This window comes from Haemorhous mexicanus, chromosome 3 (assembly GCF_027477595.1).
Source record: "Haemorhous mexicanus isolate bHaeMex1 chromosome 3, bHaeMex1.pri, whole genome shotgun sequence".
NCBI lineage: Eukaryota > Metazoa > Chordata > Aves > Passeriformes > Fringillidae > Haemorhous > Haemorhous mexicanus.
Genome location: NC_082343.1, coordinates 41,876,340 through 41,901,322, shown reverse-complemented (window position 1 = coordinate 41,901,322; position 24,983 = coordinate 41,876,340). Strand labels below are relative to the sequence as shown.

General features: G+C 37.0%; 1 protein-coding gene across 19 annotated transcripts in view; it reads right to left on the bottom strand.

The window, feature by feature from the left end:
• Positions 1 to 24,983, bottom strand: part of AFDN (afadin, adherens junction formation factor) — a 116,402-nt gene that overhangs the window by 76,164 nt on the left and 15,255 nt on the right. For 11 of the 19 annotated variants that reach the window (XR_009485762.1, XM_059841500.1, XM_059841510.1 and 8 more), the window contains exons 2-6: positions 6,127 to 6,322; positions 4,462 to 4,577; positions 2,764 to 2,927; positions 2,153 to 2,313; positions 1,009 to 1,166 (exon numbers count right to left, since the gene is read on the bottom strand). Coding sequence is in view for 18 of the 19 variants with exons in the window: in XM_059841500.1 (XP_059697483.1) it covers positions 1,009 to 1,166; positions 2,153 to 2,313; positions 2,764 to 2,927; positions 4,462 to 4,577; positions 6,127 to 6,322 (795 nt within the window). In the remaining variant the exon portion in view is untranslated. The remainder of the gene's footprint in view (positions 1 to 1,008; positions 1,167 to 2,152; positions 2,314 to 2,763; positions 2,928 to 4,461; positions 4,578 to 6,126; positions 6,323 to 24,983) is intronic. The other 8 variants (XM_059841503.1, XM_059841511.1, XM_059841499.1 and 5 more) reach the window with 1 other exon arrangement.

Genomic DNA, 24,983 nt, shown 5'->3' with positions numbered 1-24,983 from the left:
GGAACACCACCACTACAAAAAAAGTAACTTTCAGCAGTTTCCTGGGTAAAGGCGCAATTAGTCCAATAAATTCACTAATACTCAAAGATTTTTAATATATCCTAAGTCTGAACTAAGCAGAATGAAGTAGAACTATCCTCCAAATTCAGACTCAGTGTCTCTGCTGTAGCCCATGATTCTCCCAAACCACCACATTATTATAAGAAACAAACTTTTTTTCCCATTTTTCAACATTTTACAGAGCAAAAAATGCAAATTTATTAGACAAGTCATAGCAAAAATGTAATCAAACACTGGATTCAAAAAAGGATCAATATTTTCAAGCCTCAGTGTCCTCCCTGAGAAGACAACATGGTCAGAAGTTTGTAAACTTTAATCAGTACTGCCCATGGGACTTTTTGATTAAAGCCACACCTCTAAGAAATAACAATTCTATGCAATTTGTCTAGAACTCCTAAAATAATTAAATTCTGAAATTAAGTGCATCACTTTAATCTTTTCTGGTTTGTAGTGAGCGTTGGCTACCACTGCAAGGTTTAAGGAAGCAGCACACAACATACACCTTTTACAATGGAGCTCACCTCAGCACTTCCACTTCAGAGTGGACACTCTTAGTTCAGGGAAATAGTTCTGTGCACAGATTTAGGTATCCACAGGATGAACTATTAGTTTATACATCTGTGAATCACCAGCACATTCAGTGCCATAAAACCCATAAAAGTGCCAATGAAGAAATATGTCATTTTCAGTATTAATGTTTTCCTGTACAGCAAGCAGTAATTTAGTACAACTGGAAGATTTAAGTTTTAAAAACAAAAAAACTGGTATGTCACTTATGTCACTTCACAATTCCTGAGGCTGTTAGATTTTGGGGGGGGGGGGAAGAAGTTAGTCACAGAACTAACTGAGCTAACTGAGTCATTCTATTTAGCTTGGAAGCTACTGCAAGAAAAAAAAAAAAAAACAACCAAACACGAAATGTGAGAAGACTGTGTTTTAGTAACTTACACGAGCAATACAATAATCCTTAGGATTTTCTTTTTCCAGGCCGTATTTTTCCAGTGCTTCAATAACTGCAAAGTCTGCAGTATCTGTAGTGGACAGCAGGATTGTCTTGTACGGTATATTTGGTTTTAAACTGTCTGCATAAATTCTCAGCGTCCCACCTTGGAAACCAAATGGAATTAACAATGCAACCACAGAATAAAAAGACAGACATGAAGTAATTAATTATACTTCTAACAGTACACAAGAACAAACCCTTTCAGAAATAACTTCGTTACTCTACTAATACAAGAAAAATTATGTAACATCCCCAAAATAGATTTATCTCTCCACTGGTAAAAATCTCCAGTGATATTTCTGTAATTTATCTGATGAAGTGTTTCCCCAGTGTTTCACCATGCTTAGTATTACATGAAGTTAAAATGAAATAATGTCAATGACTGGCTGAAGAACAGACCTTTACCATCTTGTCAGGAAGTCTGTGCTGACCTCCCCTTTCTTTAACAAGCCCATTTAAGATTTCCTTCAGGACAATGTTTTCTACACCTCCAACTCTTTCTTCACTACTCCTCCACGAACACATAATAATTTCAGATTTTAGCAGTTCTAATATAGCTTCATTTGTTGTTTTCTAATGGTATATACAGTGTATACAATCATTGTTGTTATATCCCCATCCCATGAATGAGAAATACTTAATCACTATTATTCCCAAGATCTACCAGAATCCTTTATGCAGAACAATCAGTCCTTTACGTCCTTTACTTACACTACTGACTGAATTTTCTATCAGGTTATTCAGCTCATTCTTAGTACAAGGAATGTCAGCTATCTCAGCCAACCTCCTCAGTTTGCCAGGCTAAGTCCATCCTTCCTTTTTTCCCAGTTTAGCACTGTTAGCAAGCTCAATGAGCACACTCTCTCAATCTGCCCACCACAGAAAGCTTTGACTCACACTCACCATGGAACACCCCCCTGTGGAATCCTACCTTCACAAACCCTTTGTACAGTTACACACCAGATAAACTAGCCATGTGCAAAAAATGCTGGAGAAAGCAAAAGTTAAGTAAAATTTACAGGAGTTGCTGGCCTTAAGAATATGCTCTCGGTAAAATGTTTATAACTTAACCAGAAGAACTCCAAGTACCTGAGTCTGGTCTGCCATCAGAACTGCGAAATTCCTGCATTCTCTTCTCTAGTTTTTGCTGTCGTCGCCGTTTCATAACCACCTCAGGATTGGATATTGTGCGAGTGAAGCTGGTCTCAGGCATATCTTTGTAAACCTCAGCTGCAAGGCGAAAATTCTCACTGCCAAGTTAGTTTAAATAAAAAGAAGGTCATTAAGAGCTTAAAATAGATACATCCTTATTACTTCACACAGGATAAAAAAGCAATAGGGTTCACAGACACAGGAACTCATTTAAGTTCTTGTAAGATGGTTTCTACATGAATTTCAGTTTTGCTACAGTTAATGCTGTTCGTATACCCATGCTCACCTGATGTAAAAAACCAATTTAAGGACTACTAGCTGCTAGTTTTCAAAGAAAACAAGAAGTCTTCTACCTCTTAAACAGGGGGACAGGGGGAAAGGCATTAAAGAAACTTTACCTTCTACTCCTAACTCTACTATGATTTTCAATACGACAAAGCATGGGAAAGCTGAGTTAGCATGTGCTTCCAAGTCACGCTTTTTCTTTTGCAAATGCACTTAAAAACAACTATCATTTAAGTTTTAAAAAATAAGTTTAAGCCACTTACATATCATCCCCATGAAGAAGTCTATCATCTTTATCTGACGCTTGTCGCAATGCCTCTTTTTCACGCCTCTTTTTTTCCTTTTTTTCTTTTTTTGAGAGAGTTCGCTTGAAATTCTGAATTACTCCCTCTTTTTCTTGTTTTTCAGGCCCATTACTCTGAGCTTTCTGAAATAAATGAGTTTAAAACAGCTTCCATCAATTTCAATCCAAAGAAAAGTTAGTATTGGTTTTAACTTTGCAGACGAACCTGTTTAAGACACCGTATCACTGACCCAAAACCAACACTACAGGAAACAACACTCATTACACAGCAATGGGATTAATGCTCTCAAGGGAAACACAGAGAAGACAAATATAATGTCATGTTCCAAAGAAGGTATGAAGTAACTGTACCCAACAAAGTGAAAGAACTGCAGAATTTTACTTGAATAATGCCTGCTATCTAGTTGGCCTCAAAAGATTAACTGAAGCTGCAAAACAAATTTTTGCTTCTGAGTAAAAATACTCTGTAACAATGCTGTGCTTAATCTGCTTTCAAGGCAACTGTGTTGGAGCACCAGATAAGAATAAACTGCAGCAGGAAAAACATTACAGAAAACTTTTCCCCAATGGAATATTTTTCTAAGTCGTCATTCCAGTGTTGTCTTCTTCAATTCCTGCTCCTTGCATGCACAAGATACCTGTAATCCTAGGCTCATTTGCTTTCTGCAGAGAAGATTACAGAGCATGAGAGAAAGAAGATGCAGATTTTCTCACTTCTACCAGGAAGCAAAGAACATAGACAATGAAGACTGCAAATCACTTAATTCAATTAACAGGAATTGCAGGGTTGGTACATGTAGTGCAAGGCATCACTAACTTTCCCTTCTGCCCTGTAACACGGATGTATCCTGTAGTCAAATGCCCGGTACAAGCTCACGTCCCTATACCCAAAGCACTTCTAAAATTAACAAGCTCTAGTTCCAAAAGCGAAGGAAATTTAGTGCTCAGCACAAGATCAAAAACTTGCCTTAAGACAGCCCACACTGAACGGCATGTTTTCCATAGCTATAGGCAACCAAGCTACATAGAATATATATAATTATATGAGTTTAGGAGGCAAAGTCTAATCTAATTTAATGTTTAAATTGCTAATATTAAAGCAAATTTTTGTACAGCTGATGTTGGCAGCTCTTTCATTTTGCATTTGTAAGAGAAAAAAATAATGAAAAACCAAAAAAAACAATACCAAACCAAATCAAAAAACCCTGCACAAAAGGAAAAATCTTCCATCATTTTTTTCAAGACACAGAATGTTACCTAAGGAGGTAATAATTTTTAGCTCTTTAACTCCCCCTGGCATTCCCTTTTAAAAGCTTTGCAAGAGACAGGATCACCTCCTGGTATGTGGCACCATATACTGTTTGAGGTGTTTTTCAAGTCATCATAATAGAAGCAAGCAAGCTTTAAGTTCTCTAGGCATGTTCCAGTACTAGACAGCTACATGGATCACAGCATCACCAGCCATTGAAAGATAACAAAAGCGCTGTGTTGCAAAGATGTACTTTAAGTATTTTAAAATACTTGCTCCAGATATTGAAGGTCATGAGCAGCAGTTGTTTTCAGGAATTGCAAAAGAGAAATTTATGTTTTCCTACATAAGCAAACCCCAGAGATTTCAAAATTGCTGTTAGCACTAGCATGCTCTGTGAAGACTCACCTTTGGAGGAAGTGTATCATTTTCATTCTTGAGGACAAACCTTCCCTCGCGATCATCTTTGTTCCAGTTTAACTGTACAACAAGAGGCTTCTCATCCACATCTAATCTTCTTTCTTCTTCAAAAAAATGAAAAGCAGTGACAGTTACTTGGTATCTCAAGAGCAAAGATAGTTTGAAATAAGTTAAACTTTTAATAAAACCCCAAGGTTTGCTTAACAGAACACATCAGTTGATGTTTTCCTGTTAAGCATAGGGACAGAAAGAAAGTTCGGGAATGTAGAGTTAATTACATGTCCCCTTTCCAGCAACAAGCCCAAGTGCTCCATCCATCTAGGTAAGCTAAAGGTCCCCATAAGGTAGTCTCGCATAACTCCTTTGTCAGAACTAAGTCTCGGAACACAACATTACCACTCTGGAGGAGAAGTTAGATTTAGAGTTGAAATGTTTAGCACTCTGTAACATCCTAGGCCTTGTAAATACTCATTTTTCTTATTTTAAATTTACTTTAAAGTAGACCACAGTCTGGTTGCAGCCTGAGAAATACTATCCTAAAAAGACCGCACAAAAATAAACAAGATTACAAAGTTTAAACAATAAAACAAATCAAAAGCCCCCACGACATTATTCAGATCCAAGACAAAATTTCATTTAGAGTATTACATCTATTTTAAGTATATGGAAAAACAACTGACAGAGTGATTAAAAAACTTAAGCAAGTCTTGCCATTTGATTTTCCCTAAGAAAAGAAGGAGACAGTACATATGCCCAGAAAAACAACGATGTCTTTGTGGTTATTTTTGTTCAGTAAGAAACTCCTATTGATCTTGCATGCCTCAAGCATCTTTTAAAACTCAGGTACTTGTTCCGCAAAGAAAACAATTTCATTTTGACTATAGGTACAGCACTAACAGACTTTTAAAGAAATCTAAGGCAGAAAAAAATAAATTATTTTCAGTCTTTGAAATGCAGAATTTAAGGTCGTTCAAGCACTTGTGTATACTTCTGAAATACAAAAAAAAAAAAAACAACAACCAAAAAAAAAAAAACCCAAAAAAAACCCACAACCAAAAGATAGTTTCTCCTTTATCTGTCCCTGCCACCACCACCACACACACCTTCTGATCTCTAACAGACAAATTTTAGCAGTACCAAAGGCTATTTAGATATCCAAGTTCTTCACAGGTAGCATTAGAGGATCTGTTTAAGAAACACAATGGCTTCAAACAATATTAAGCTGAATTTCCCCAGTTCAGCAGTAAAAGAACATGAGTTACAAGGCTACCATCACAAACCCACAGTTTCAAAGAACAGAAAATGTACTCTCAACTAGTCTAATTTAATAATCCCAGTCTCCCATTATAAATTTTGTCTTTACCTACTAATCCTAAAAATAGCAACTCTGTCACAAATGTCAACAAACTAACAGGATGTCACAGCATTTTATAGACCATAATCAAATCTTATATTAACTGCAGGCCTGGTATGTATAACTGAGTTTTGAAAAACACTCAGCAAAAACAATTAACTGCAACATATTTAAGAAAAAAAAAAAAAACAAGTCTCATGTGGTTCAGAAGCTGAGGGCAAAGCTAAAAATATACTTGGGCTGGGAGCAGATATGATGGTGCTGAGGATGCAGGAAGGACTTAATGAATAAATACAAACCTCCACTGACATGCACTTCATAAAGTGAGTATTTAGGGGATGACAACATTCGCATGTCTGGTCGAAACTTTTCTGCAAGAGTTTCTATCACATCTTGAGTTGTGGCAGTACTAGAGACACGGATACATTTTGTTGCAAAATTTCCAGCTGCTTTGTCTTGAAAGTAGAATCTCATTACTCCATGAAACTCAAGATCCTGTAAAGAAATAAAAATACAAATCTGAGTGCTGGCTAACAGTTATAAGGTACAGAGTTCTTTTATTATTCGTTACAAATTTATTATGAAAATATCAGACCTCCAAATATTACACTGGTTTTCAAAATTTTCAAAACAGTAGAATTAAAAACCAGGACACTATAAACTTGAAAAGCTATCCTGAAAAAAGAAATTAAGGACTATTACTGAAAATACTGAACTTGAATCTTTAAGTATTCAAATTAACAGCTATATTCAGGAGAATTAATAAAACCTCTTTTCTAAAACCTAGAGACATCTTGAACACTAACTGAGAACAGGCCCCTGCAACCCAAGTCCATAAAAGTGCATGCTCAAGGAACAGCACAGCATGTCTTGATAGGAACAGCTTGCACAGAACTCACAGGATCATCATTTCTCTCTTCTTTTCACCCCTTCATGCACTCCTCTCTCATGCTGGCACCTCTTTGTCCCAGAAGCAGCCTTTTAAGGAAGCTAAACTATTTGACTTGCTTGCACTTTTTATTTTAAGAAAGGTTAGTCTTTGATACAGCTCCCTAAACACTCTGAGAGGGAAAAAAACGTCAGCACCAACACGAGGTGAAGAAAGGGACTGCAACTGTCTGCCAGGTGGCTACACTACAACTGCAAAGGCAATTTGTTCAAACTACTGTAAATTCACATCCTCAAGTGATTTCCTTTGCCACTGGAGTCTGTGCTCAACTGCAGCACACCAAACTTCAGGAGGATACTGTCTGCTTATGCTACTCCACTACTGGTCTGAATGACAACTCCAAATTCAAATTTTAGTTCCCCAGTGGTCTCCACCTGGCCAACTTTTGCACCTTGCATAAATCCCAGCAATCATGGGGCCCTGCACTCAAGGGGAATCAAGGATATTCAAGGCTCCAGTTGACTTTGTCAAGTTTACTCTACAGTTTAATAACCACTGCTCCTGTCTTCACTCTCCAGAGGCTTTGAAATAGGCAAATCCGTAGTTGTTGAGCACAGTGACAGATTTTATGCTAGGCACAGCCCTTTCCAGTACTACATCTGATCACAGGACACACATTACAATGCTTCTTTGAACAGCAAAGAATAGAGATATTTACTGAAGCTACTCTATCATTCAGAAGACCTTTGCAAAAAAGAAAGGAAAAAACAAGAATATTTTTAAAGGAATTAAAAAGTCAAATAACCTACAATTAGACAAACATCTATGTCACCTAGATACATGCAGAAATAAGAACTGTTCTTCTGAGGATATTCCCAAGCCTACACCAACACAGCAGTCCAATGAAATGCACCATGGAACTCAACAATGGCCAACTGTGTTTTATTCTCTGTTGTTATCTGAACAATTTACAGAATTAATCTTTCTGAGCCTGCACTGCCGCTCCCACAGAACTATGTATTGTACTTAGCAATACAGTGTTCCTTCCTGCAAGAAGTTACAGTTTCCACGTTCCTCACTCCAGCTAACTTCCACCTCTGCATACACTCTGAACTTAACTGCACTTTATACAGCCATGGGTATAATTCTTTAGCTGCAAACAGCTACTACTCACCTCTCAAAAGTACTACTGGCTACTTAATTTCTTGTCTTTAATTATATATACCAAATTATTAACTAATTATCCATACAAGGACTTCTCTCATGCAGAAGGCTACCTAACAACTTCTGGAAATGCTACCGATCATAGTGAATTGGAGCTTCCCTTACATGTGTTCTTGCAAACTCCTCCAATGAGTTCCAAAAGTCTGAAGCACAATTTCTTTTTTAAGTCCTGTTGACCCTTCCACAGTCTATTATAACAGACACCACGTGTCCATGAATTCTGTAGGTTAACGCAGTTTCTTCTCACACAGAATATCACCAGTGAACGTCCTTTGTAATACTGGTTTCAGAGTGCATTTGCATCCAACAACCTGAAGGTGTCCACCTAACAGAGCCATTACAGACCACTTGGTAAAATTAATTCATCTCTCACTTCCTTCAGTTATTGGATAAAGATTCTCTAGTTCTAGTAACTTGCTTTCCTGCCTTCATCACTCTTAACAAATGCTGATCTGAAAGCATTCCTCAATTTATTTTTTTTATCTCATGCTTTTATATTTTACTTGTCAGATTTTATACCCTCACAATTTTCCTCATTTGGATACTACTTCAGCTTTCTAGTAACTATCTTTGCCTGATGTTCAGTCATGCCAGCTTCCTTTCACACTTCCTTCAATAGCTGGCATGCTTTTGGTCTGTACCTCCAGCACAGCATCTTTAACTCTCAGCAGGCATAAGTACTTGGCTACTTACTTGCCCCTTTTAGCTTTACCAAGCTTCCCTAGCGCCAGTATCCTGCATTTCCAACTGGCTTGGAAAATTCTGTACTTTTTGCAAGAAAATCAATCTAATCATGTCATGATCTCTAGAAAAGAAAGAATTGTCACAGGTAATATTCCAAGCCACATTCCATGCACACTTTTGCGCAGATTTGGTTTAAATGGTTGTCTCTCCTGCTAATACTCCTTAACCATGATGCTTCACAAAACAGCCACAGTATTTTTATCATCAACTTTAACTTTCAATCCACTTGTTTGATCATTGCAAAAGACAACACATAAACCTTCTGCAGAAGTATCATGAAGCAAAATCATGGCCCATTTAGAACTTTTATTTCCCTTTATACAAGGTTTTCCCCACCACCACCTCAAGGTACTGCTGAAGCAAGAATTTTAAAAGAGAAAAATGAGCACATTCCTAATCTTTTGCATGCATTATGTACTGTGTGAGTACATAATGAGATAAGTTTCAAGTAGCTTTTTTCAAAGTGGTTTTTTGGTTCTGGTTTTTTTTTTTTTTTTTGGGAGAGCAGATTTTACTGAGGACACATTCTACTGCCAAGCAGCCATGCTTTTATTCTGTAGGGTTTTTTAATAACACAGTAGAGATTAAAGAGCAAGGGAATTGAACACAGGTCCATTTAGAGAAGGTGAAAAAAACAACCCAAGAAGCATTCTAAACTACATGTTTGTTGTTGTTGTTACTATTAGTAATATCAATAATAATAACAACTTATTTCTACTTATTTCTACTTCCAGGTACTAACAAAAGTACATTCTGAATTCTCAAGATACAACATCTGTTTAAGCAAGTTTTGTTTTCATTTTCCAAAAGAAGTAATGTGTTTTTCTAATACTGCCATTTGACAACCTGGATATAAAAACAACTGAAGGCAGTGACCACTGACTGTCCATTTCCCCCCAATCTCTTCTACAGCAGCTTCTCAGGCTGTGTCCCCATAAACCATGTCCTTGTCCCTTCCCCTCTACTTTTTCCAAAGTTTTCTGTTAAAAAAAAAAAAAAAAAACTGCAAAACAGCATCCCCATCTTCTATCACTTCCCCATATAAAGTCCTTTTAATATTTAATTTCCATTACATTGCAAACTGTACCTTGGGGCATTGTTTTGACTATTACAGATTTAAATAAAAGTATTTGATGACACGGAAGTAATTGGTTTCACATTTCAAAAAATCAGGAAATAGGAGACCAAAAAAACCCAAAAAACCCCTTCTAGTCTTCATTTTTTTTTTAATATCGCATGTGTGTTTGTGTGTGTGTATAGTTGCAGTTCAAGCCATATTTAACTTTCCAGCCACGTGCTTAGCAGATAAATAAATCCCAACTGCACAGAAACAGATGCCACCACTCACACTCAGACAACAAGGTAGGCACCGCACTTAAATTTCCACTCTCCACTCTAATTCTGCATTAAAGTGCTTATTTTTCAGAGTTTCTTGTTTCATCCTCAAACTCATTCACTACTGAATTTCTTTGTCAAGACTGCTAGTCACTGCAGTTTATAATATGAACTTCTGTCAAGAAAAGAGGCTAAAGAACAAAAATCACTTGTCCTAAACTAGGTAGATACAGAAGTATCTATCTATTATTCCCTGATACCTTCTTGTAAGTGAAGGAATCTCCCCGAAAATGCTTAAAAATCTCTTGAAACCATCTTTCTCTAAAAATAATAACTGTCATTTATCATTTAATAAAAAGAAATTAAACTGTTTTCCAGATTTCAAGAATGATTACTTAAGTGTATGAACACTCCTAAATTCCTCTCAGGAGTTTATATGCATGATAAGCAATTTTAGCTCTATTATCGATCAAGTTTGGTATTTTATGTATCTGCTGTAGAAGTTCATGGATCATGTAGGAAAGCAAGGACACAGACTAGTCTTCAGCCACACAAGTACAGTCGATTTTCACAAAATTTTCATGCTGATCATCTAGACTGCAAAACACATTTTGAAGATCATATAGTGAAAGTCAGCTTTTTAGGCCTTTCAAATAATAAAGGCAACTTTCCTCAAACACAAAGCATAATTATTCCTTTTTATCAGTTGCAAATGAAGTTATGGTAGTTTGCAAAAACATATCCTACTCAAAAGGTTTCAACTTACATAATAGTTGCCAGTTAACAATTGTTTCTTCATTTTAGGAACAAAAGTAAGCTGCAGCACCTTTTCATTAGGCACAAAGGAAAGAGTTTATAGAAGCATTTCAAATCCCTAGCTATGACTTCTTGCATCAAGTCAATGACAGCCACTAACTGCTTCAAAGCCAATAGGATAAAGGTTCCAAAAGTGCGTCTTCAGAAAACAAAAATAAAACCACACAAAAGCATCAGAATGAAACACCTGAAACACTTTCATAAAGTGAAACTTCTTCAAAATTCTACAAAATCTTGTGAAAAGCTTCCATTAAACATTCTTAGAAAACATCTGCCTTCTCAGTGCTATCACTCTACTCTGACATTCTCCTTGAGGACCTCAGACCATCATAAAATGAAAAAGAGCATTACGAAAGCAGGAAGCAAACAAACTTAAATACATAATGAAGTCAGTCACACTTAAGTCACACTTAAAACTGAAGATGTGAGGTACAAGTTATCACATCAATTCTCACCAGTGTTTTGAATGAGGCTTCACAAAAGTGACTGAGGTTTTTAAAAGAGTCTTATCTTTAAATCTAGTTCCCAGTTACTTACTGTCAAGGGTGGATTTCTGCTTTAAATCAGTAATAATCAAGATCACTCATCTGAAGTTATGCTACAGAGAAATGCAAGGAATAGATGGAGGGAAAAGCATTTCAAGCTCCCTTCTCCAACTATGAAGAGTGGTTATATATACACATGTGAAAAGTGTTAATAATTATGGAAGCCAAAGATGTTTAATACTTTGGCAATTCAAAACAAAGAAAATCCCCGCAAAAAACCATCGTTCTCCAAACCTCTCTTTCTGCCAATCATCCCATTCTTTTTACACAAGAATATAGTAGTCAAGAAGGAATACGAAAAACATGTAGAAAGAGATAAAAAGATTGCACTGTACATGAAGCTCAGAAAAAGCCTGCAATGTGACACAATGGGATTTGCAGCAGGGAAACCTGGACTTCCTGAAGAATCTGAGAAGCTTCTGCAAACAAAACAGTAATATCCAGGAGCCATAATCTACAGCCATGCTCACATGAGAAAGGAAACCCCTGCTTTAAAGTGTCAGAGATAATGAGAGTATTTATCACAATATGTAGGGCACAGCAATTAATGAGACCAAGCTACTACTCTCATAAACCAGCAAAGAATTCCCATAGGCTGTTAAAACTCCTATCCCACCTGTATGCATCACAAAGCACTACATACTTCAATACTTAAGAGTTATTACACACTACCCATTCTGTAAACTATTCAGTCTCTGGAGCAGAGCAGAGAATACACAAGTTTCTCTTCAGAAATCCTCATCTGCACCCCCTCCAAGAGGCTTTGATCTCTTTCAGCTGCACTGATAACACTGTTTGCCTTGCAAGCACATTCTGCATGACTGCACCTAGAAAAAACCAAAATCCAGCACTAAGAACATCACATCTTTCTTCGTGCCCCATTCAAATTCTGCAAGCAAAAATCTACAGAGAACTAAGCTGCAATTACTATTCAGGTACATGTGCTTGCTGCTCAGGAGTTTTGCTAATAGAATATATATAAATAACAATAAAACCAATCCACAGCACAAAAAGTAGAATTAAAGCACATACAAGTTGCTTTCAAATGAATTCGGGTCACAATATTGATATAACAGGTCAGCATAGCAACAGTATTTTCACTGAACAGTATTATTCTGAAACATTCATATCATGCCTTTGCATCTGACCTGTTGTCAGTCTACACAGTAAAATGGAATTGCTTCCTTTGCCTCTCCAAAAGCCATATGTACACGACAAATCTGTGGAATTCTAATGAGTACAAGATTATTTTTTTAAAAATCCTATAATATTTTAAAACCCATTTAAATCAGTAAGGCAATAAGCACTGTGAAATTACATGAGGGTGAGGTTTCTAGCACTCATTCCCAGTTCTAGCACTCAATTCCCATAATGACTGCTCAATTTGAAACTTGAGGACAGACAATACTATTAAAAAGGAATTTCAAATAATTTTTTTTTAAATCCTGGTAACTGTTATAAACTGTTTCCCATGTAGAAAAGAAACAGTGTTCTTGTTAAGCTACAGTTTTTGAGTTAACTTCAAAAAGTGCAGCTTCACGATAAAAGACTACCTTTAATCTAACAGAAGAAAGGAAGAACAATACAGATGAAAAAACAGCTCCTACAAAAAAATAATTTTCATCAGCTTTACTTCCTCTCACAAACCTCCGACACCTGGATCAACAAAGACTTTTCACTACAGAATGACTCATTCTGCCACACTTTAGATACTGTAATGTTCACAGAAGCAGGACCAACAACTGAGCTTTCTGTCAAAGAGAATTACCAATAACCTACAACACAAAGATCATAACTAACAAACCTCCTCTTTATTTTCCTGAGGAAACTTGCATCTTAGGAACCAGTCCCACTACATTTTGAAACAAAACCTCAAAACCAAAAGACAAGAGGTACTATAAACACTTTCACAATATAAATGTAATGCAGTGAAGTCAATGCAAAGGCCACTGCACTAAATGACAAACAGTACACAAAATCTTAAACTAAGGCCAAAATCTTAAACTAAGACCAAAAGACTTTTGTATAATTATTACATCCACTAAAAAAGGATTGACTTTTATAAATGCAGGTTTAATGCCCATATGAACCCTGAAATATCACAGATGTAGATATTTTACTGTATACTTTCTATGCACTGTCCCTGCTTCCTGTTGCTTATCTGCCCCCAACAGCAAGACTAATTAACACAAAAACTCGAGGGATTAAACAAACACTACTGTAAATCTTCAATACTTTCCTGCTAACTTACATCTCACAGATCAAAAAATTAAGTTTCGAAAGAGAGCCATCTACACCAGGTAGATGAAGCAGGTCCTACTGACTTCAAAAAAAAACCAAAACAAGTTGTTTTCAGAGTCGTCTTTTACCAGTGCCACATTCTGAGGTGCCATCAACCTTACTTCATTCTGAATACACCGAAGTTTTCATAACCTTTTACAAAAGATAATATTACACAAGCAACATGAATTGTCTTCACATTAAATTATTGAATAAAAAAGCACTTTTTCATTAAAAATTAAAAAAAAAAACTTGCCAAGGGCATTCCCCAAAAGCATGACAGACATTACTTTCCAATCTTTAATTTTCAAACCAACAGTACCGATCAGCAAAATCAGCACAGCACTTGCAACACAGCTGCTGCCTGCCCCCTGCAGGGTGTGCTTTGTTAAGCTGCGGTGGACAGCATTTACACAATCAACCAGAGAACACACATATCTGTTCTTTGTACAAAATGAAACCTGCAGTTAACTGAAGAAATCAAACTAAAAATGTTTTCAACAATAAGCACTACCAACAGTTTGGTAACTATTTAATCATTCATCAGCTTGATTACATTCAAAATAAAAAAAAAAAAGCTACGTAAGATTAAATCAGATCCCCAAGTTAAAATATACCACCAGTTACAAACTATTTAATGCTAGTATCATACAGAGACTCTCCCAATACCCTTATACTGAGGGCCTTGCAGCAACTGTCAACACATACGCTTGAAAAAAATATACCCAACAAAAGCTTGTTAAGAAAGATGTTGTTATTATTATGATTAGGAAAATTGTTTGAAGGTGGTGATATGACATTAAGAAAACAGAAAAGTAATTTATGTACATCTGGTGTATCAAAATACCCTGAAGGCCTCCAACAACAGGAGAGAGGTACAGGCAGAACTCAATCATACCTGAGACCAGGTAAAAAGCAAGTCAAAACCAAACAAAGCCTCCTTTGAATTAGCATGACATATTTAAAAGAGGAAAAATAACAAATAGCAGTGGGCCTCAATAAAACATTTCTTCCCTTTCTACTATTTATTTACAACCTGTCACTGTTGTGCAACTAAGACAATTGCTAAGGAGCAACACCAGAAAACTTAAAGAATTAAAAGTACAGACAATCCTCTATAACATTTTTCAGATGCATCTTAAAAACCCACTGAAATAAATCAGAGTTTTCCATATTATTTACTGTGTTAAAAACTGTTCCTTTTGAACAGTTCCATTTAGAGGAAAAGAAACAGGTTATTACATCCACCTCAAACCAAAATACAACAGGAAAATTAAAGGGTGAGAATGAAAGTTCAGGCACTGGAAGTCTGATTTTTCACTGTCATTGCTACTTGCAGAGCTGCAATCCCTGTATTTAAAACATCTTCAGACATCAATCAGGCCACAAAAAAGACTGCCCTTACTCACTTTGACATTAAAAGTGCAGACACACAGTCAGCAACAGAAACTCTAGTGCTGCAGAAAGCACTTCCTCATATTGACACACTCATTCCCACCTCCTCTCTTATGCCAGGCACCAGCATCCTGCTGTTGTACAGCAACATGAATCAGGTTAACTCGGAAGATATTTCCCTTCCCTTCATCCAGTGCGGAGGAAATTGTCAGTGGTAGCAGCTGGGGGAAACTGTGGTGCTGGCACCTTGTGTTAACTTGAAGGAACCATGAAACAGCAACCAAGGAACCATGAAACAGCATGCCAAGCTGGACACTTCATTCCCATTTCTGCACCAGCATCAGCACGTACCTGCCTCCAGCACGATAAGCCAGCGGGCTCTTACTGCTTTTTGTCTCAGGCTATGCTGGCTCAGCTGTGAAGTCTTGACACAGGTCAGATAAGCACCAGACCAAAGAAGGCAGCAGAAATGCAGCAGCCTAGCAGAGACTGGCAGTCCTGATGAGCTACGTGGAAACTATAGTTTGTTACAGGAATGGCAAATCTCTCAAATATTTTAAAGACTTAGTCCACAATCACAAGGCATTTAGATAAATTAATTTTCTACAGTCACAAAGTAAAATTTAGAATACTGTTATCTTAAGGATATTTTTTTAACTGGCATACAAAATGTTAGATTCCAGAGTTACACGATAATTTCTCCACAACTTAAAAAGATTACAGTTTTTCCTCTGTAATAAAACTTTGATACAAGAATGTCTCAGAAACAGTCTTAAAACCATAAAAAATGACAATACAAGTAGTCTGCAAATTCATCTGTGAAACTACTAAAAGCTGAAAAGATACTGAGTTTTCACTCAAAAAGAAGTATCTCTAACAGAAATGTCAATCTACTTACTGCAGAAAGCTGCATTATGGAAAAAAACCATTTCCACCGATCATGAAGCCGGGTTTCTTGTGGCTGTCTTCCGAAAGCTGATCACAGTTTCATTATAGATGGCACAAATAAAATTATTCTTAACATTTCCCTCCCATATGGGTTCTCTAGTGTCCAGAAGTACATACACTACTTAGTACAAACTAAATTAAATTTCTTGTCCATTTCTGACCTCTTACAGTGGCAACTTCACACTCCTGACATAGGCTGAAGATTCAATCAAAGAATCAACAGACCAAATAAAACTCAAATTTGACAAGCTGGTGCCCATTGATAAGCTGTCACCAGCAAATCCATAGAGCAGCTCAGAAACCATGCCCACTTCAACCACCTCACATTCACTTGACAAAACATTAATATTTATTTGCTTTCAGTATAACCTCTCTATTGGAAATAATATAAATAAACTCTCACTACAGGACAAAAAAAACCCGACACCAACAATCCTTTAAATGAACAACTTCTGGAATAATTTCTTGTAATTAGCACTGCATTTTTACTATTTCAGTATCAGGCTTTAGTATGATGAGGCTATCAAAGGAAACTATAAAAACAGAATCATTTTTACATAATGCAACAAGGGTCATGCCATGTATTTATGCTGACACAGCCAGTAAAGTTTGAGCTAAGTTCTACTCTGTAATGATAAACTTGATTGTGTTACCCTGGCTTCTCAGTCCTCTGGGATGAGCTGGAATAAGCCCCGTACAGGGTTAAGACATCCAGCTACACTGACTGAACCAGAAAAACGCTGGTGCTGGTGCCATCTGATACACTGCATGGAGGAGCTTTGGCAACCAGGCTAATTAGTCAGGAGTTTGAAGCAGGAATGCTAACAAGCCTAACAGAAAAACAAGCACCTGATTCTCCTGAAGTAGACAAACTGCAGCCTGGAATCTGCATGAAAAAAAAATAAAAATACCCCAAACCTCAAAACTCAACATTCTGATTTAAATACAACCTCTGACTAGATTTCAAAAAACTATTTCCCAAATAAGTTATGCTAGTCAAGCAGGTTTTAAGTAACATTATAAGGTCAAAAAGTACCACTAAATGCAATTTTACTGTAACAAATTCTAGAGAAATGGGGTAAAGGACATCTTTTGGAACTACTACTGTTTTTCTTCCCTACCTGAAATACTTTCCTCTTTGCTTTTTAAGGGCAAATCAGCCATACTTCAGGCTATGGAATAATCAACACCTAGAAAAATAGTTCTGAAAAAAACCCCAAACTGAAAATCTGCACTGATGAATGAAATTGAGATGATCTGTGTCATGGCCAAAGACACACAACCACACTGCTTTTATATGCAGCTTTGTCTAGAGTAAACATACACATACACAAGCTGAGACATCCTTCTGGTTACTTCTACCACACATCCAGGAAAAAAAAGGTATTCATTCACTACAGATACAACCAAACATGTTTCAAATTAACCCATGAAATTGCCACACAGTTTTCCACATTAAAAAGCATTACCTTGAATACTTAAAAAAAAAAAAAAATGGGGTTGACATTACAACCTTTAAACATGAGCATGTCCCAAAAAGAGTTGTATTTTTGTTTGTTTGGGTTTGGTTTTTTTTTTTTTTAATTCAGTCACTCAAAAACTCCTCCTCCTCATTATGAATGACTCCATTTTATATTTAAAGGAATTGGGAAATTTCTTAAAACTTACAAAGCAGTTTATTGACATCATTAGTTATCTGAATGTTGGACTACCAAGGCCACAGATAGCTTGTGAAAAATCTATACAGTAATTCTAATAGTTAGGTAAAATTCATCTGTTGATAGCCTTCTCTCTGCAAATCCTACTTAAACCTGTTGTATAATCTCTGGCAACAATTTCATCAAGCACTGTGCTTTGTGAATGACATTCAGCCTCAGTTAGTTGCATTTAAAAACAACTGCTGACAGCTAAAAAAGGGCTTTCTATGCAGTAACACCATATACAATATCTTCATACTGACAGTGGTTTTGTACTCCCTGTTTTGTGATGTTTTCTTTTGACTGTTCTCATACTACAAAATCCTCCATTCTAACACAAAAGCTAGCTCAAAGCACTCCTAAACATATAAAAAGGTTTCTTCCTAAGGCACTGAAGGTTACCTTGCTTCTGATTTTACTCCCTCAATGCTCTGTTTACTTTCAGATTTGAAAGAGAAGATACCATGAAGCTATCAACACAACAATACACTTTAATGTTTTGTACTTGAGCTGACACCCTTCTCACTCAAGAAGGATTTTACATTCCAATTACCACCAACTTCCTTTTCCCCAATGGGGTTCCAGCTTGCTCCCAATCTACAACAGCGTCTGTTTTGCCAGACTGGAAACAAGTTTATTGCCTGAAAGGTCCTACTCTCTAAACAGGCTTATCTAACAAGAAAATCTCTATAAATGAATACTTTCTTCTTTTATGTATCTTCCATATTAGTATTATTATTACAGAACACGGAAGGTATTAGTCACATCGACCTAGAAATAAATTCCCCAAGAAGTTCCTAATTGTTGATTACTGGATGGCTACCTCAAGAGAAACATTACTCTGTAAATCCTGCTTGTGGTAGCAAGGGAAAATACGACGTTAAACTAATCCAATGGCAACTAACAGTTACATTGGAAGGGGTTTTCCCTACCCCTGTCTACCCCTACTCCAGCTGTGTGTCATTATAATTGTTTCAACACAAGCATTTAGGAGAACTCTAATAAGCCAGTTCAGAGGAAAAAGCCCAACAAGAACTAATCCTAGTCTCCCAGCTTCCCTAAGATCTTCACCATGGAGTCACATAAAACCCAATGCCGGCATAAAGGAGGGATTAAAAAAACCCAAACAAACCTGTTCAATTGAAGAAGGGGTCAAAGGAGCACTCTCTTGAAGCTAGAAAGCTATTTTACCAGTTCCAGCTAAAAGTATGAAACCTCATCCACATACTTTTCCCTTGGGTAGCTATTGACACCCAAAATAAAACCAACAGCAGTAGTTTGCAGAGGCAAGGAATGCTTCTGCAGACCCAGAAATCCAACCAATCGGCTGTATGATAGAAGCTGGCTTCCATGGTGGGAATAAACTGGTTATCTGTGGGAATGCAGGAATTTCATCATCCTTGTCTAAACATCTATTTCACTTGCCTAAGGATGAACAAACAAAACACCATGAAAGTAATACAGTATTTGAAACTCACTACAATAGACCTAAAAAAGGCTATTAAAATAAAATCAGACTGTAATTCAATTATTAAATCATTTAACTGAGGAGAACTTTAGCCATGTTTTTGTTTTAGTACTAGATAGAGGACATAGCAACCCAGGCCTATGAGTAGCGCTATGCACAAATATATACAGTTTTCTACTGCTTCAACAAAAAGTAACTAAAGGTATCAAATACCAAGGTGGTGTTATTTTCTAATGTAAATAGTATTTTTTCCAAGACATCAGGAGCCACCAAGTACATAGTCCATTAGAGCTCCAATCACCAGCTTCTAACTGTAGCCTTCAACTTTTTTTTAAACATCCTGAGCATAAAAAGGCAAGGGGGTTCAGTTCAAGCAGGAATGACACAAATGGTACAGGAATTATTCAGCAGTGCCAAGAGATCTTCCGCCAAACACTGCTGCATCAGATGCTGTCCACACACAAACACTGACAGGTTTTATAGCCCAGAATCTCCAAAGTCCAAGCCAGAGGAGGAGAGTAAACAAAATGATTAAAAGACAATGAGATTTTTAAAAATAGTCAATTAACAAAGTCAGTTTAGAGACAGGGTGGCATACACATATTTTAAAAGCTCAATGAGATCTGCTAAAGGTAACGTTTCATTGTGCCACCAGTCATTAAAACAGAGAAGCACTCAAAAGCTTAACTAGGGGTGTAAAAAGCTACTTTCTTTCTGTAACTGCAGTATTCTGTAACTGCATGACCACTGTATTCCCTTTTTTTCCTACTGCTTCACAGTCTCTTATTCCAGGCTCAGGACAACAATGTAAACACAGCGACTGTGAGTAATCGCCAACACTATCCCCGATAGAGGAAACAGCAGTTGACCAGTTGATTACATAGGAAGCTCCTCATTTCCTTTGCAGTTCTCTTCATAATAGCAGAAATAATCTAGAGAAAGGTATCTTGTGGTAGTAGCATAAAGACCAACTTCAGCGATTTTTTTGTCAGAAGGAATTCAGTCAGAAAACACCTTAAGTTTTTCAAACAATAGTCGAGATACACATATCCCAGTTCAAAAAAATAGATTGACTATTATTGTTATCATAACCTCTCAAATGTTTTGGAGTTGAGTTTCTCATTAGAGTAAGTGTTCTGTGCAAGACTACTTATGTTTTATGAAAAATTATGATTCTCAAAAAGTAGCAAGGCAGCTCTTTTCCCAGTGGTAAACACAAATATATCATTACTTCTTTAAAATTATATAAGGCATGTTAAATTATAATTTTGTTGCAATATAAGGTAATGCAGAAATCTGGCTTCACTTTTAGACCTAATGAGGGATTGAAAGAAAAGTATGGAATTGATTCAATTGATTAAGTGCTCAAAATTTGAAGTAGTCAAGAATTGCTTGCTGGCTTCTCATTTTATCATCAGAACAAATCTAGTCTGGTAGGTCAGCAACCAAACTAATACTGCCCCCTCATTTCGTAGTGTCTTGTTCTTTGTTTCTCAAAAGGTTGCCACCGCCTGCTTAAAGAAGAGTGAGGAAGTTTCAGAGGGCAGGTCAGTCAGATCATCAGTTACAAGACTGGGTGTGTGGAGCTGGGAGGAGATAGAAACAACAAAAAGACAACTGAAAAGCTGAATACTTAATCATCACATAGGCATCCTTCACATTACTACTTTCTTCCTCACCCTTCCTACCCACCCTAGTCTGGAATAAGGAACTTGAAAATAAACAGTGCAATTCTGTATTTGTACATTGCTTAGTCTAGGTAGCAGCTTCATTCCTAGAACTGAGAGAGCAGATAATTACAGATATTAGAGAATAAACTTAATAGCTCCCTTCCAGAGTTTGTTCATCCAGCATTAAGACTTCATGTTGTCATAATCTAGGCAGTCTCCCCTCAGTCACTGCAATGACTGTCTTCAGCTGAGCAGATTCCACTTATCAAAGGAGACCATCAGAAGGGTATTTTTCTTCAGCAACTCAATTCTGATCTCTGAACTTCTGGGGCAAACCAGTCCTGATCTAATGATTTCCCAGGGTGCACAATAAACCTTTTAGCCATGTTTTTTTGGAAGGAAATCCTAGAACAAGCATCTGGACGTAGGGATTAACAGCTAAAGTAGTAGTTCAGCTACTTAAGAATGGCTAGCAAGATTGCATCAAAACAGATTCAAACATAAGATGCAGAAAAGGTGACTTAAAGCTTCTTTAAACTTAATATCAATATATACAATTTAATGCTGAGTTTGAGATGTTTCTTATTTGGTTTATTTCGGTTTAAAATTCCTATTATATTAATTCTGGCCTAAAAACATTTGCAGAATTAACAGACTAATGCTACCCAAGTTTCAAAATAGCTACTTAAATTTTAATAGTAAAAATGCTCCATTGAAGTTACAAAGTTGTTACAAATATCTGTGGCCAGGCAAGATTACAGTCTACTTCCAAACTTCAGCATTTCTTTCATTAAAAATGGTACACTACCAGCATGGCCTATTTTTCAGCATCACACAGAGACCCATATCACAATAGCAGAATTCAAAACAAAGAACATGAGGCTGAGTATCAGTAATTGAACTAGTCAATACACCATACTGTATAAACAGTTTTATACACTAACAATAATCAGGAGTGAAAGCAAATCTTCATTCCCAAAAAACACGTATCAACAAAAATAACGCAGCACAGCTCATTCACTGCACCTATCCATTCCAGTAACTAATACAGGCGTGTCACCTGGAGAAGGAAGAAGCACTGAAACAGAAAATGGGAGCAAAACTGTGTGCAATTCACACAACTTAGAAACACTTCTTGTCGCGCAGCACTAGGACCTCACCCTATCTCCCCTAGGCAATCTATCAGAGGATACATTGACAGAACATAGTTTGCTTAACTCAAAGGATACATAAAGTGATCCTGAAACATTAAAGTACTTTCAGTCTTGAAGGCTGTGCGGGATGGGTAGAAGAATGATGTGCTCAACTTCAAGAAAAATCTAAGCATTTCAATATTCAAAGCTTTCAAGTACATGCCTAAAGGCTTTGCCAAAGGAAAGGTAGTGGTTTAGATGGGGTATTTTTGCTTTGTTTTTGCTCAAAGTTTTGAGTGGCCTTTCAGTTCAACAGAATTCAACAAGGGCAAAAAGGAAAGTCCTGACAATAGAAGGTAAATGTCTTGCAACAACACAGGCTCAAAAAATGACTGGCTGGGAAGAAGCTCTGCTAAATAAACTTGAGGATCTTGGTAAACAGCAAGCTGAAGATGATTCAGAAGCATGCCCTGGCAGCAAAGTCAACATCAGGCTTAGTCGCGTTAACAGGAGGAATATAAGCTTTAGGTCAAGTAAAACAATTGTACTGCTCTACCCATCACTCTGGTTTTGTGCTGTCAGTACAGGAAGAACAGAAATAAGCTGAAGTTCAGCAGAGAGTTACAGAATGTTTAGGAGGCTGAAGAACCATCTTAGAAGGCGAGACAGAAGGAACTGGGTTTCTTGCTCCTGGAGAAGAGCTGGCTTTGGGGAGACCTACAAAGCAGCTCACAGGATCTGCAAAGAGGCCTAGAAGACAACGCAGCAGTGATGAACAGGGCATGGTGGGAGGACAAACACTGGGCATTAAGTTGAAATAAAAGCAGCCTTTAAACTGACTATACCGGAAACTTTTTTCCAACATTAGGACAGTCAAGCCAAAGAAGACGGGTGCCCAGAGTTACTGCAGTTACTGGTCCTTAGGGGGTTTTCAACACCTTATGAGAAAAGCCCTCAGGGGCATCAGGACTGACCTTGCTTCAAGCAGGAGGCTGGACTAGAAATCTCCTGAGGTCTATTCCAAATCAAATGATCATATTTAAACATCTGTAGAGGACAGGCTAATTTTCCAAGACTGTTCAGCTACAGAAAACACTAATTGTTACAGCAGCCAGGCAGGCAGATACTCTTACTTTAGACATGACTTCTAACCAACAGGACAGCTCACGATACGGAGATGTATCAAGAGGTGTGTCTCAACAAGGGCCATGACAAATGAAGGGATGGAAAAAGCTAAATAAAGTACTCTAAGTGACACCGTAACATTTGTAAATTTCTCTTCAGGTACAAGCCCAACTGGTAGACAATAGAGACAGTAAAGCCTATATAAGTGGTTCTACTACACACAAGAAGAGTCATTAATAATGCAACGCAATCCATCACAACTGGAAATAAACTGGAATGGGTATATATGCCATGGAACCATCTAAGATAACAGGATAATTCAGGGAGAAACAAACTTCAGGATTTTCCAATCTAACCTCCTAGTGAAAGAAAGGTCGTTTCTGAGCTCTTATCAGGCTCTTTTGCAGCTTTCTCCAGCTTGCTCTTAGAAATCTCCATGGACAGAAACTGCACAACCTCCCTGTGCAACCTGTTCCACTACTTGACTATTCACTGGCATCTGAGAAGTTTTCTTTTGCAGAACACTCTTGTAGTTAGGGAACTGCATAATGATTTAACTTTTAATACAGATAAAATGAACTGTATGCCTGAAATAATAATTCTTTTAACACACAAGTTCATCATTTAAGAAAGATTATATAACCAAAAAACAATGAAATATCAAAAAACTCAAGAAAAATACAGAAATTTAAGGCAAAAACTCAGAAGAAGCAGTTGGGGGAAAAAAAAATTCAGTATTCGTCACCCTCTCTACATCCTCAAACCAGTGAGATTTCCATGGGTTCTACATGTTACTTTTGAAGGCAATTCAGTCCTGAAGCTCTAGACAAGCATCTGAGTGGAACAAGGGAAGTGATTCACTATCAAAAATACACATTTGTTGCTAACCTATAGTTGCTATAGGGTATGTGGGGCACAGGAAGGCAGGAGTGGGTGGAAATATTATTATTAATAATAATAGTCACAAGCTAACCACAGCAAACAGCTTGATTTTGAGAACACCACAAAGTAACAGAACATCAAAAGAAAACAAACTCAGAAAGCAGGAACAAAAGGAAAGTGAGGTAGACCAAGATAAAAGAGAGGAATTATCAGTTGGCTGGAGCACCTCTCCTATGACAGCTGAGACATTGGGATTGTTCAGCCTGGAGAACTGAAGACTTTAGGGAAGCATTTTTACAGCAGCCTTACAGTACCTAAAGGCGGCTAAACAAACATGGAGAGGGACTTTTTACAAGGGCATGTATTGGAGAGGACTAAGGGGAATGGTTTTAAACTGGAAAAGAGTACATTTATATTAGTTATTATGAAGAAATTCGTTACTCTGAGGTTGCCCAGCAAGGTGGTGGATGCCCTATCCTTGGATTAGTTCAATGCCAGCAAATACATCTTTTCCCCAAGGCCAAATTTTTCAGATGCTCTTCTGAATGACAAAGAAGAGAAAGCATAATTTTGTCTGCAAGGATATAGATGTCCATTTTGTAAGCTGCTCTCTTTGGACCAATCCATACTAATAAACTTAGATGGATTCATTTGCAACATCAAAGTCAGAAATGGTAGTTCCAGTATCCATTCATTTTTAAGCCGTGATCAAGAACTATTGAACTTAGACATGCCATTACACTCTGTCCCATATGCTACACCCTCTTCATCATCAGTAAGGTTTACAAAAATAAGCACTGAAAATTTTCATGCTTGTTTCAAGAAGAAAGCCATCTCATAGATCAGATTTTGACAATAATCAAGCCCAGATCAGATGCATTTTTATTAAAGCAATGCAATTCTTCTTTTTCCTTAAGTAAAATTTGTTGATTATTTAAATTCCAATCCTCTGGACTATACTTCAGCTTTATGAAAAAAATGCTTGAAATGCTTTTCATTTTGAAA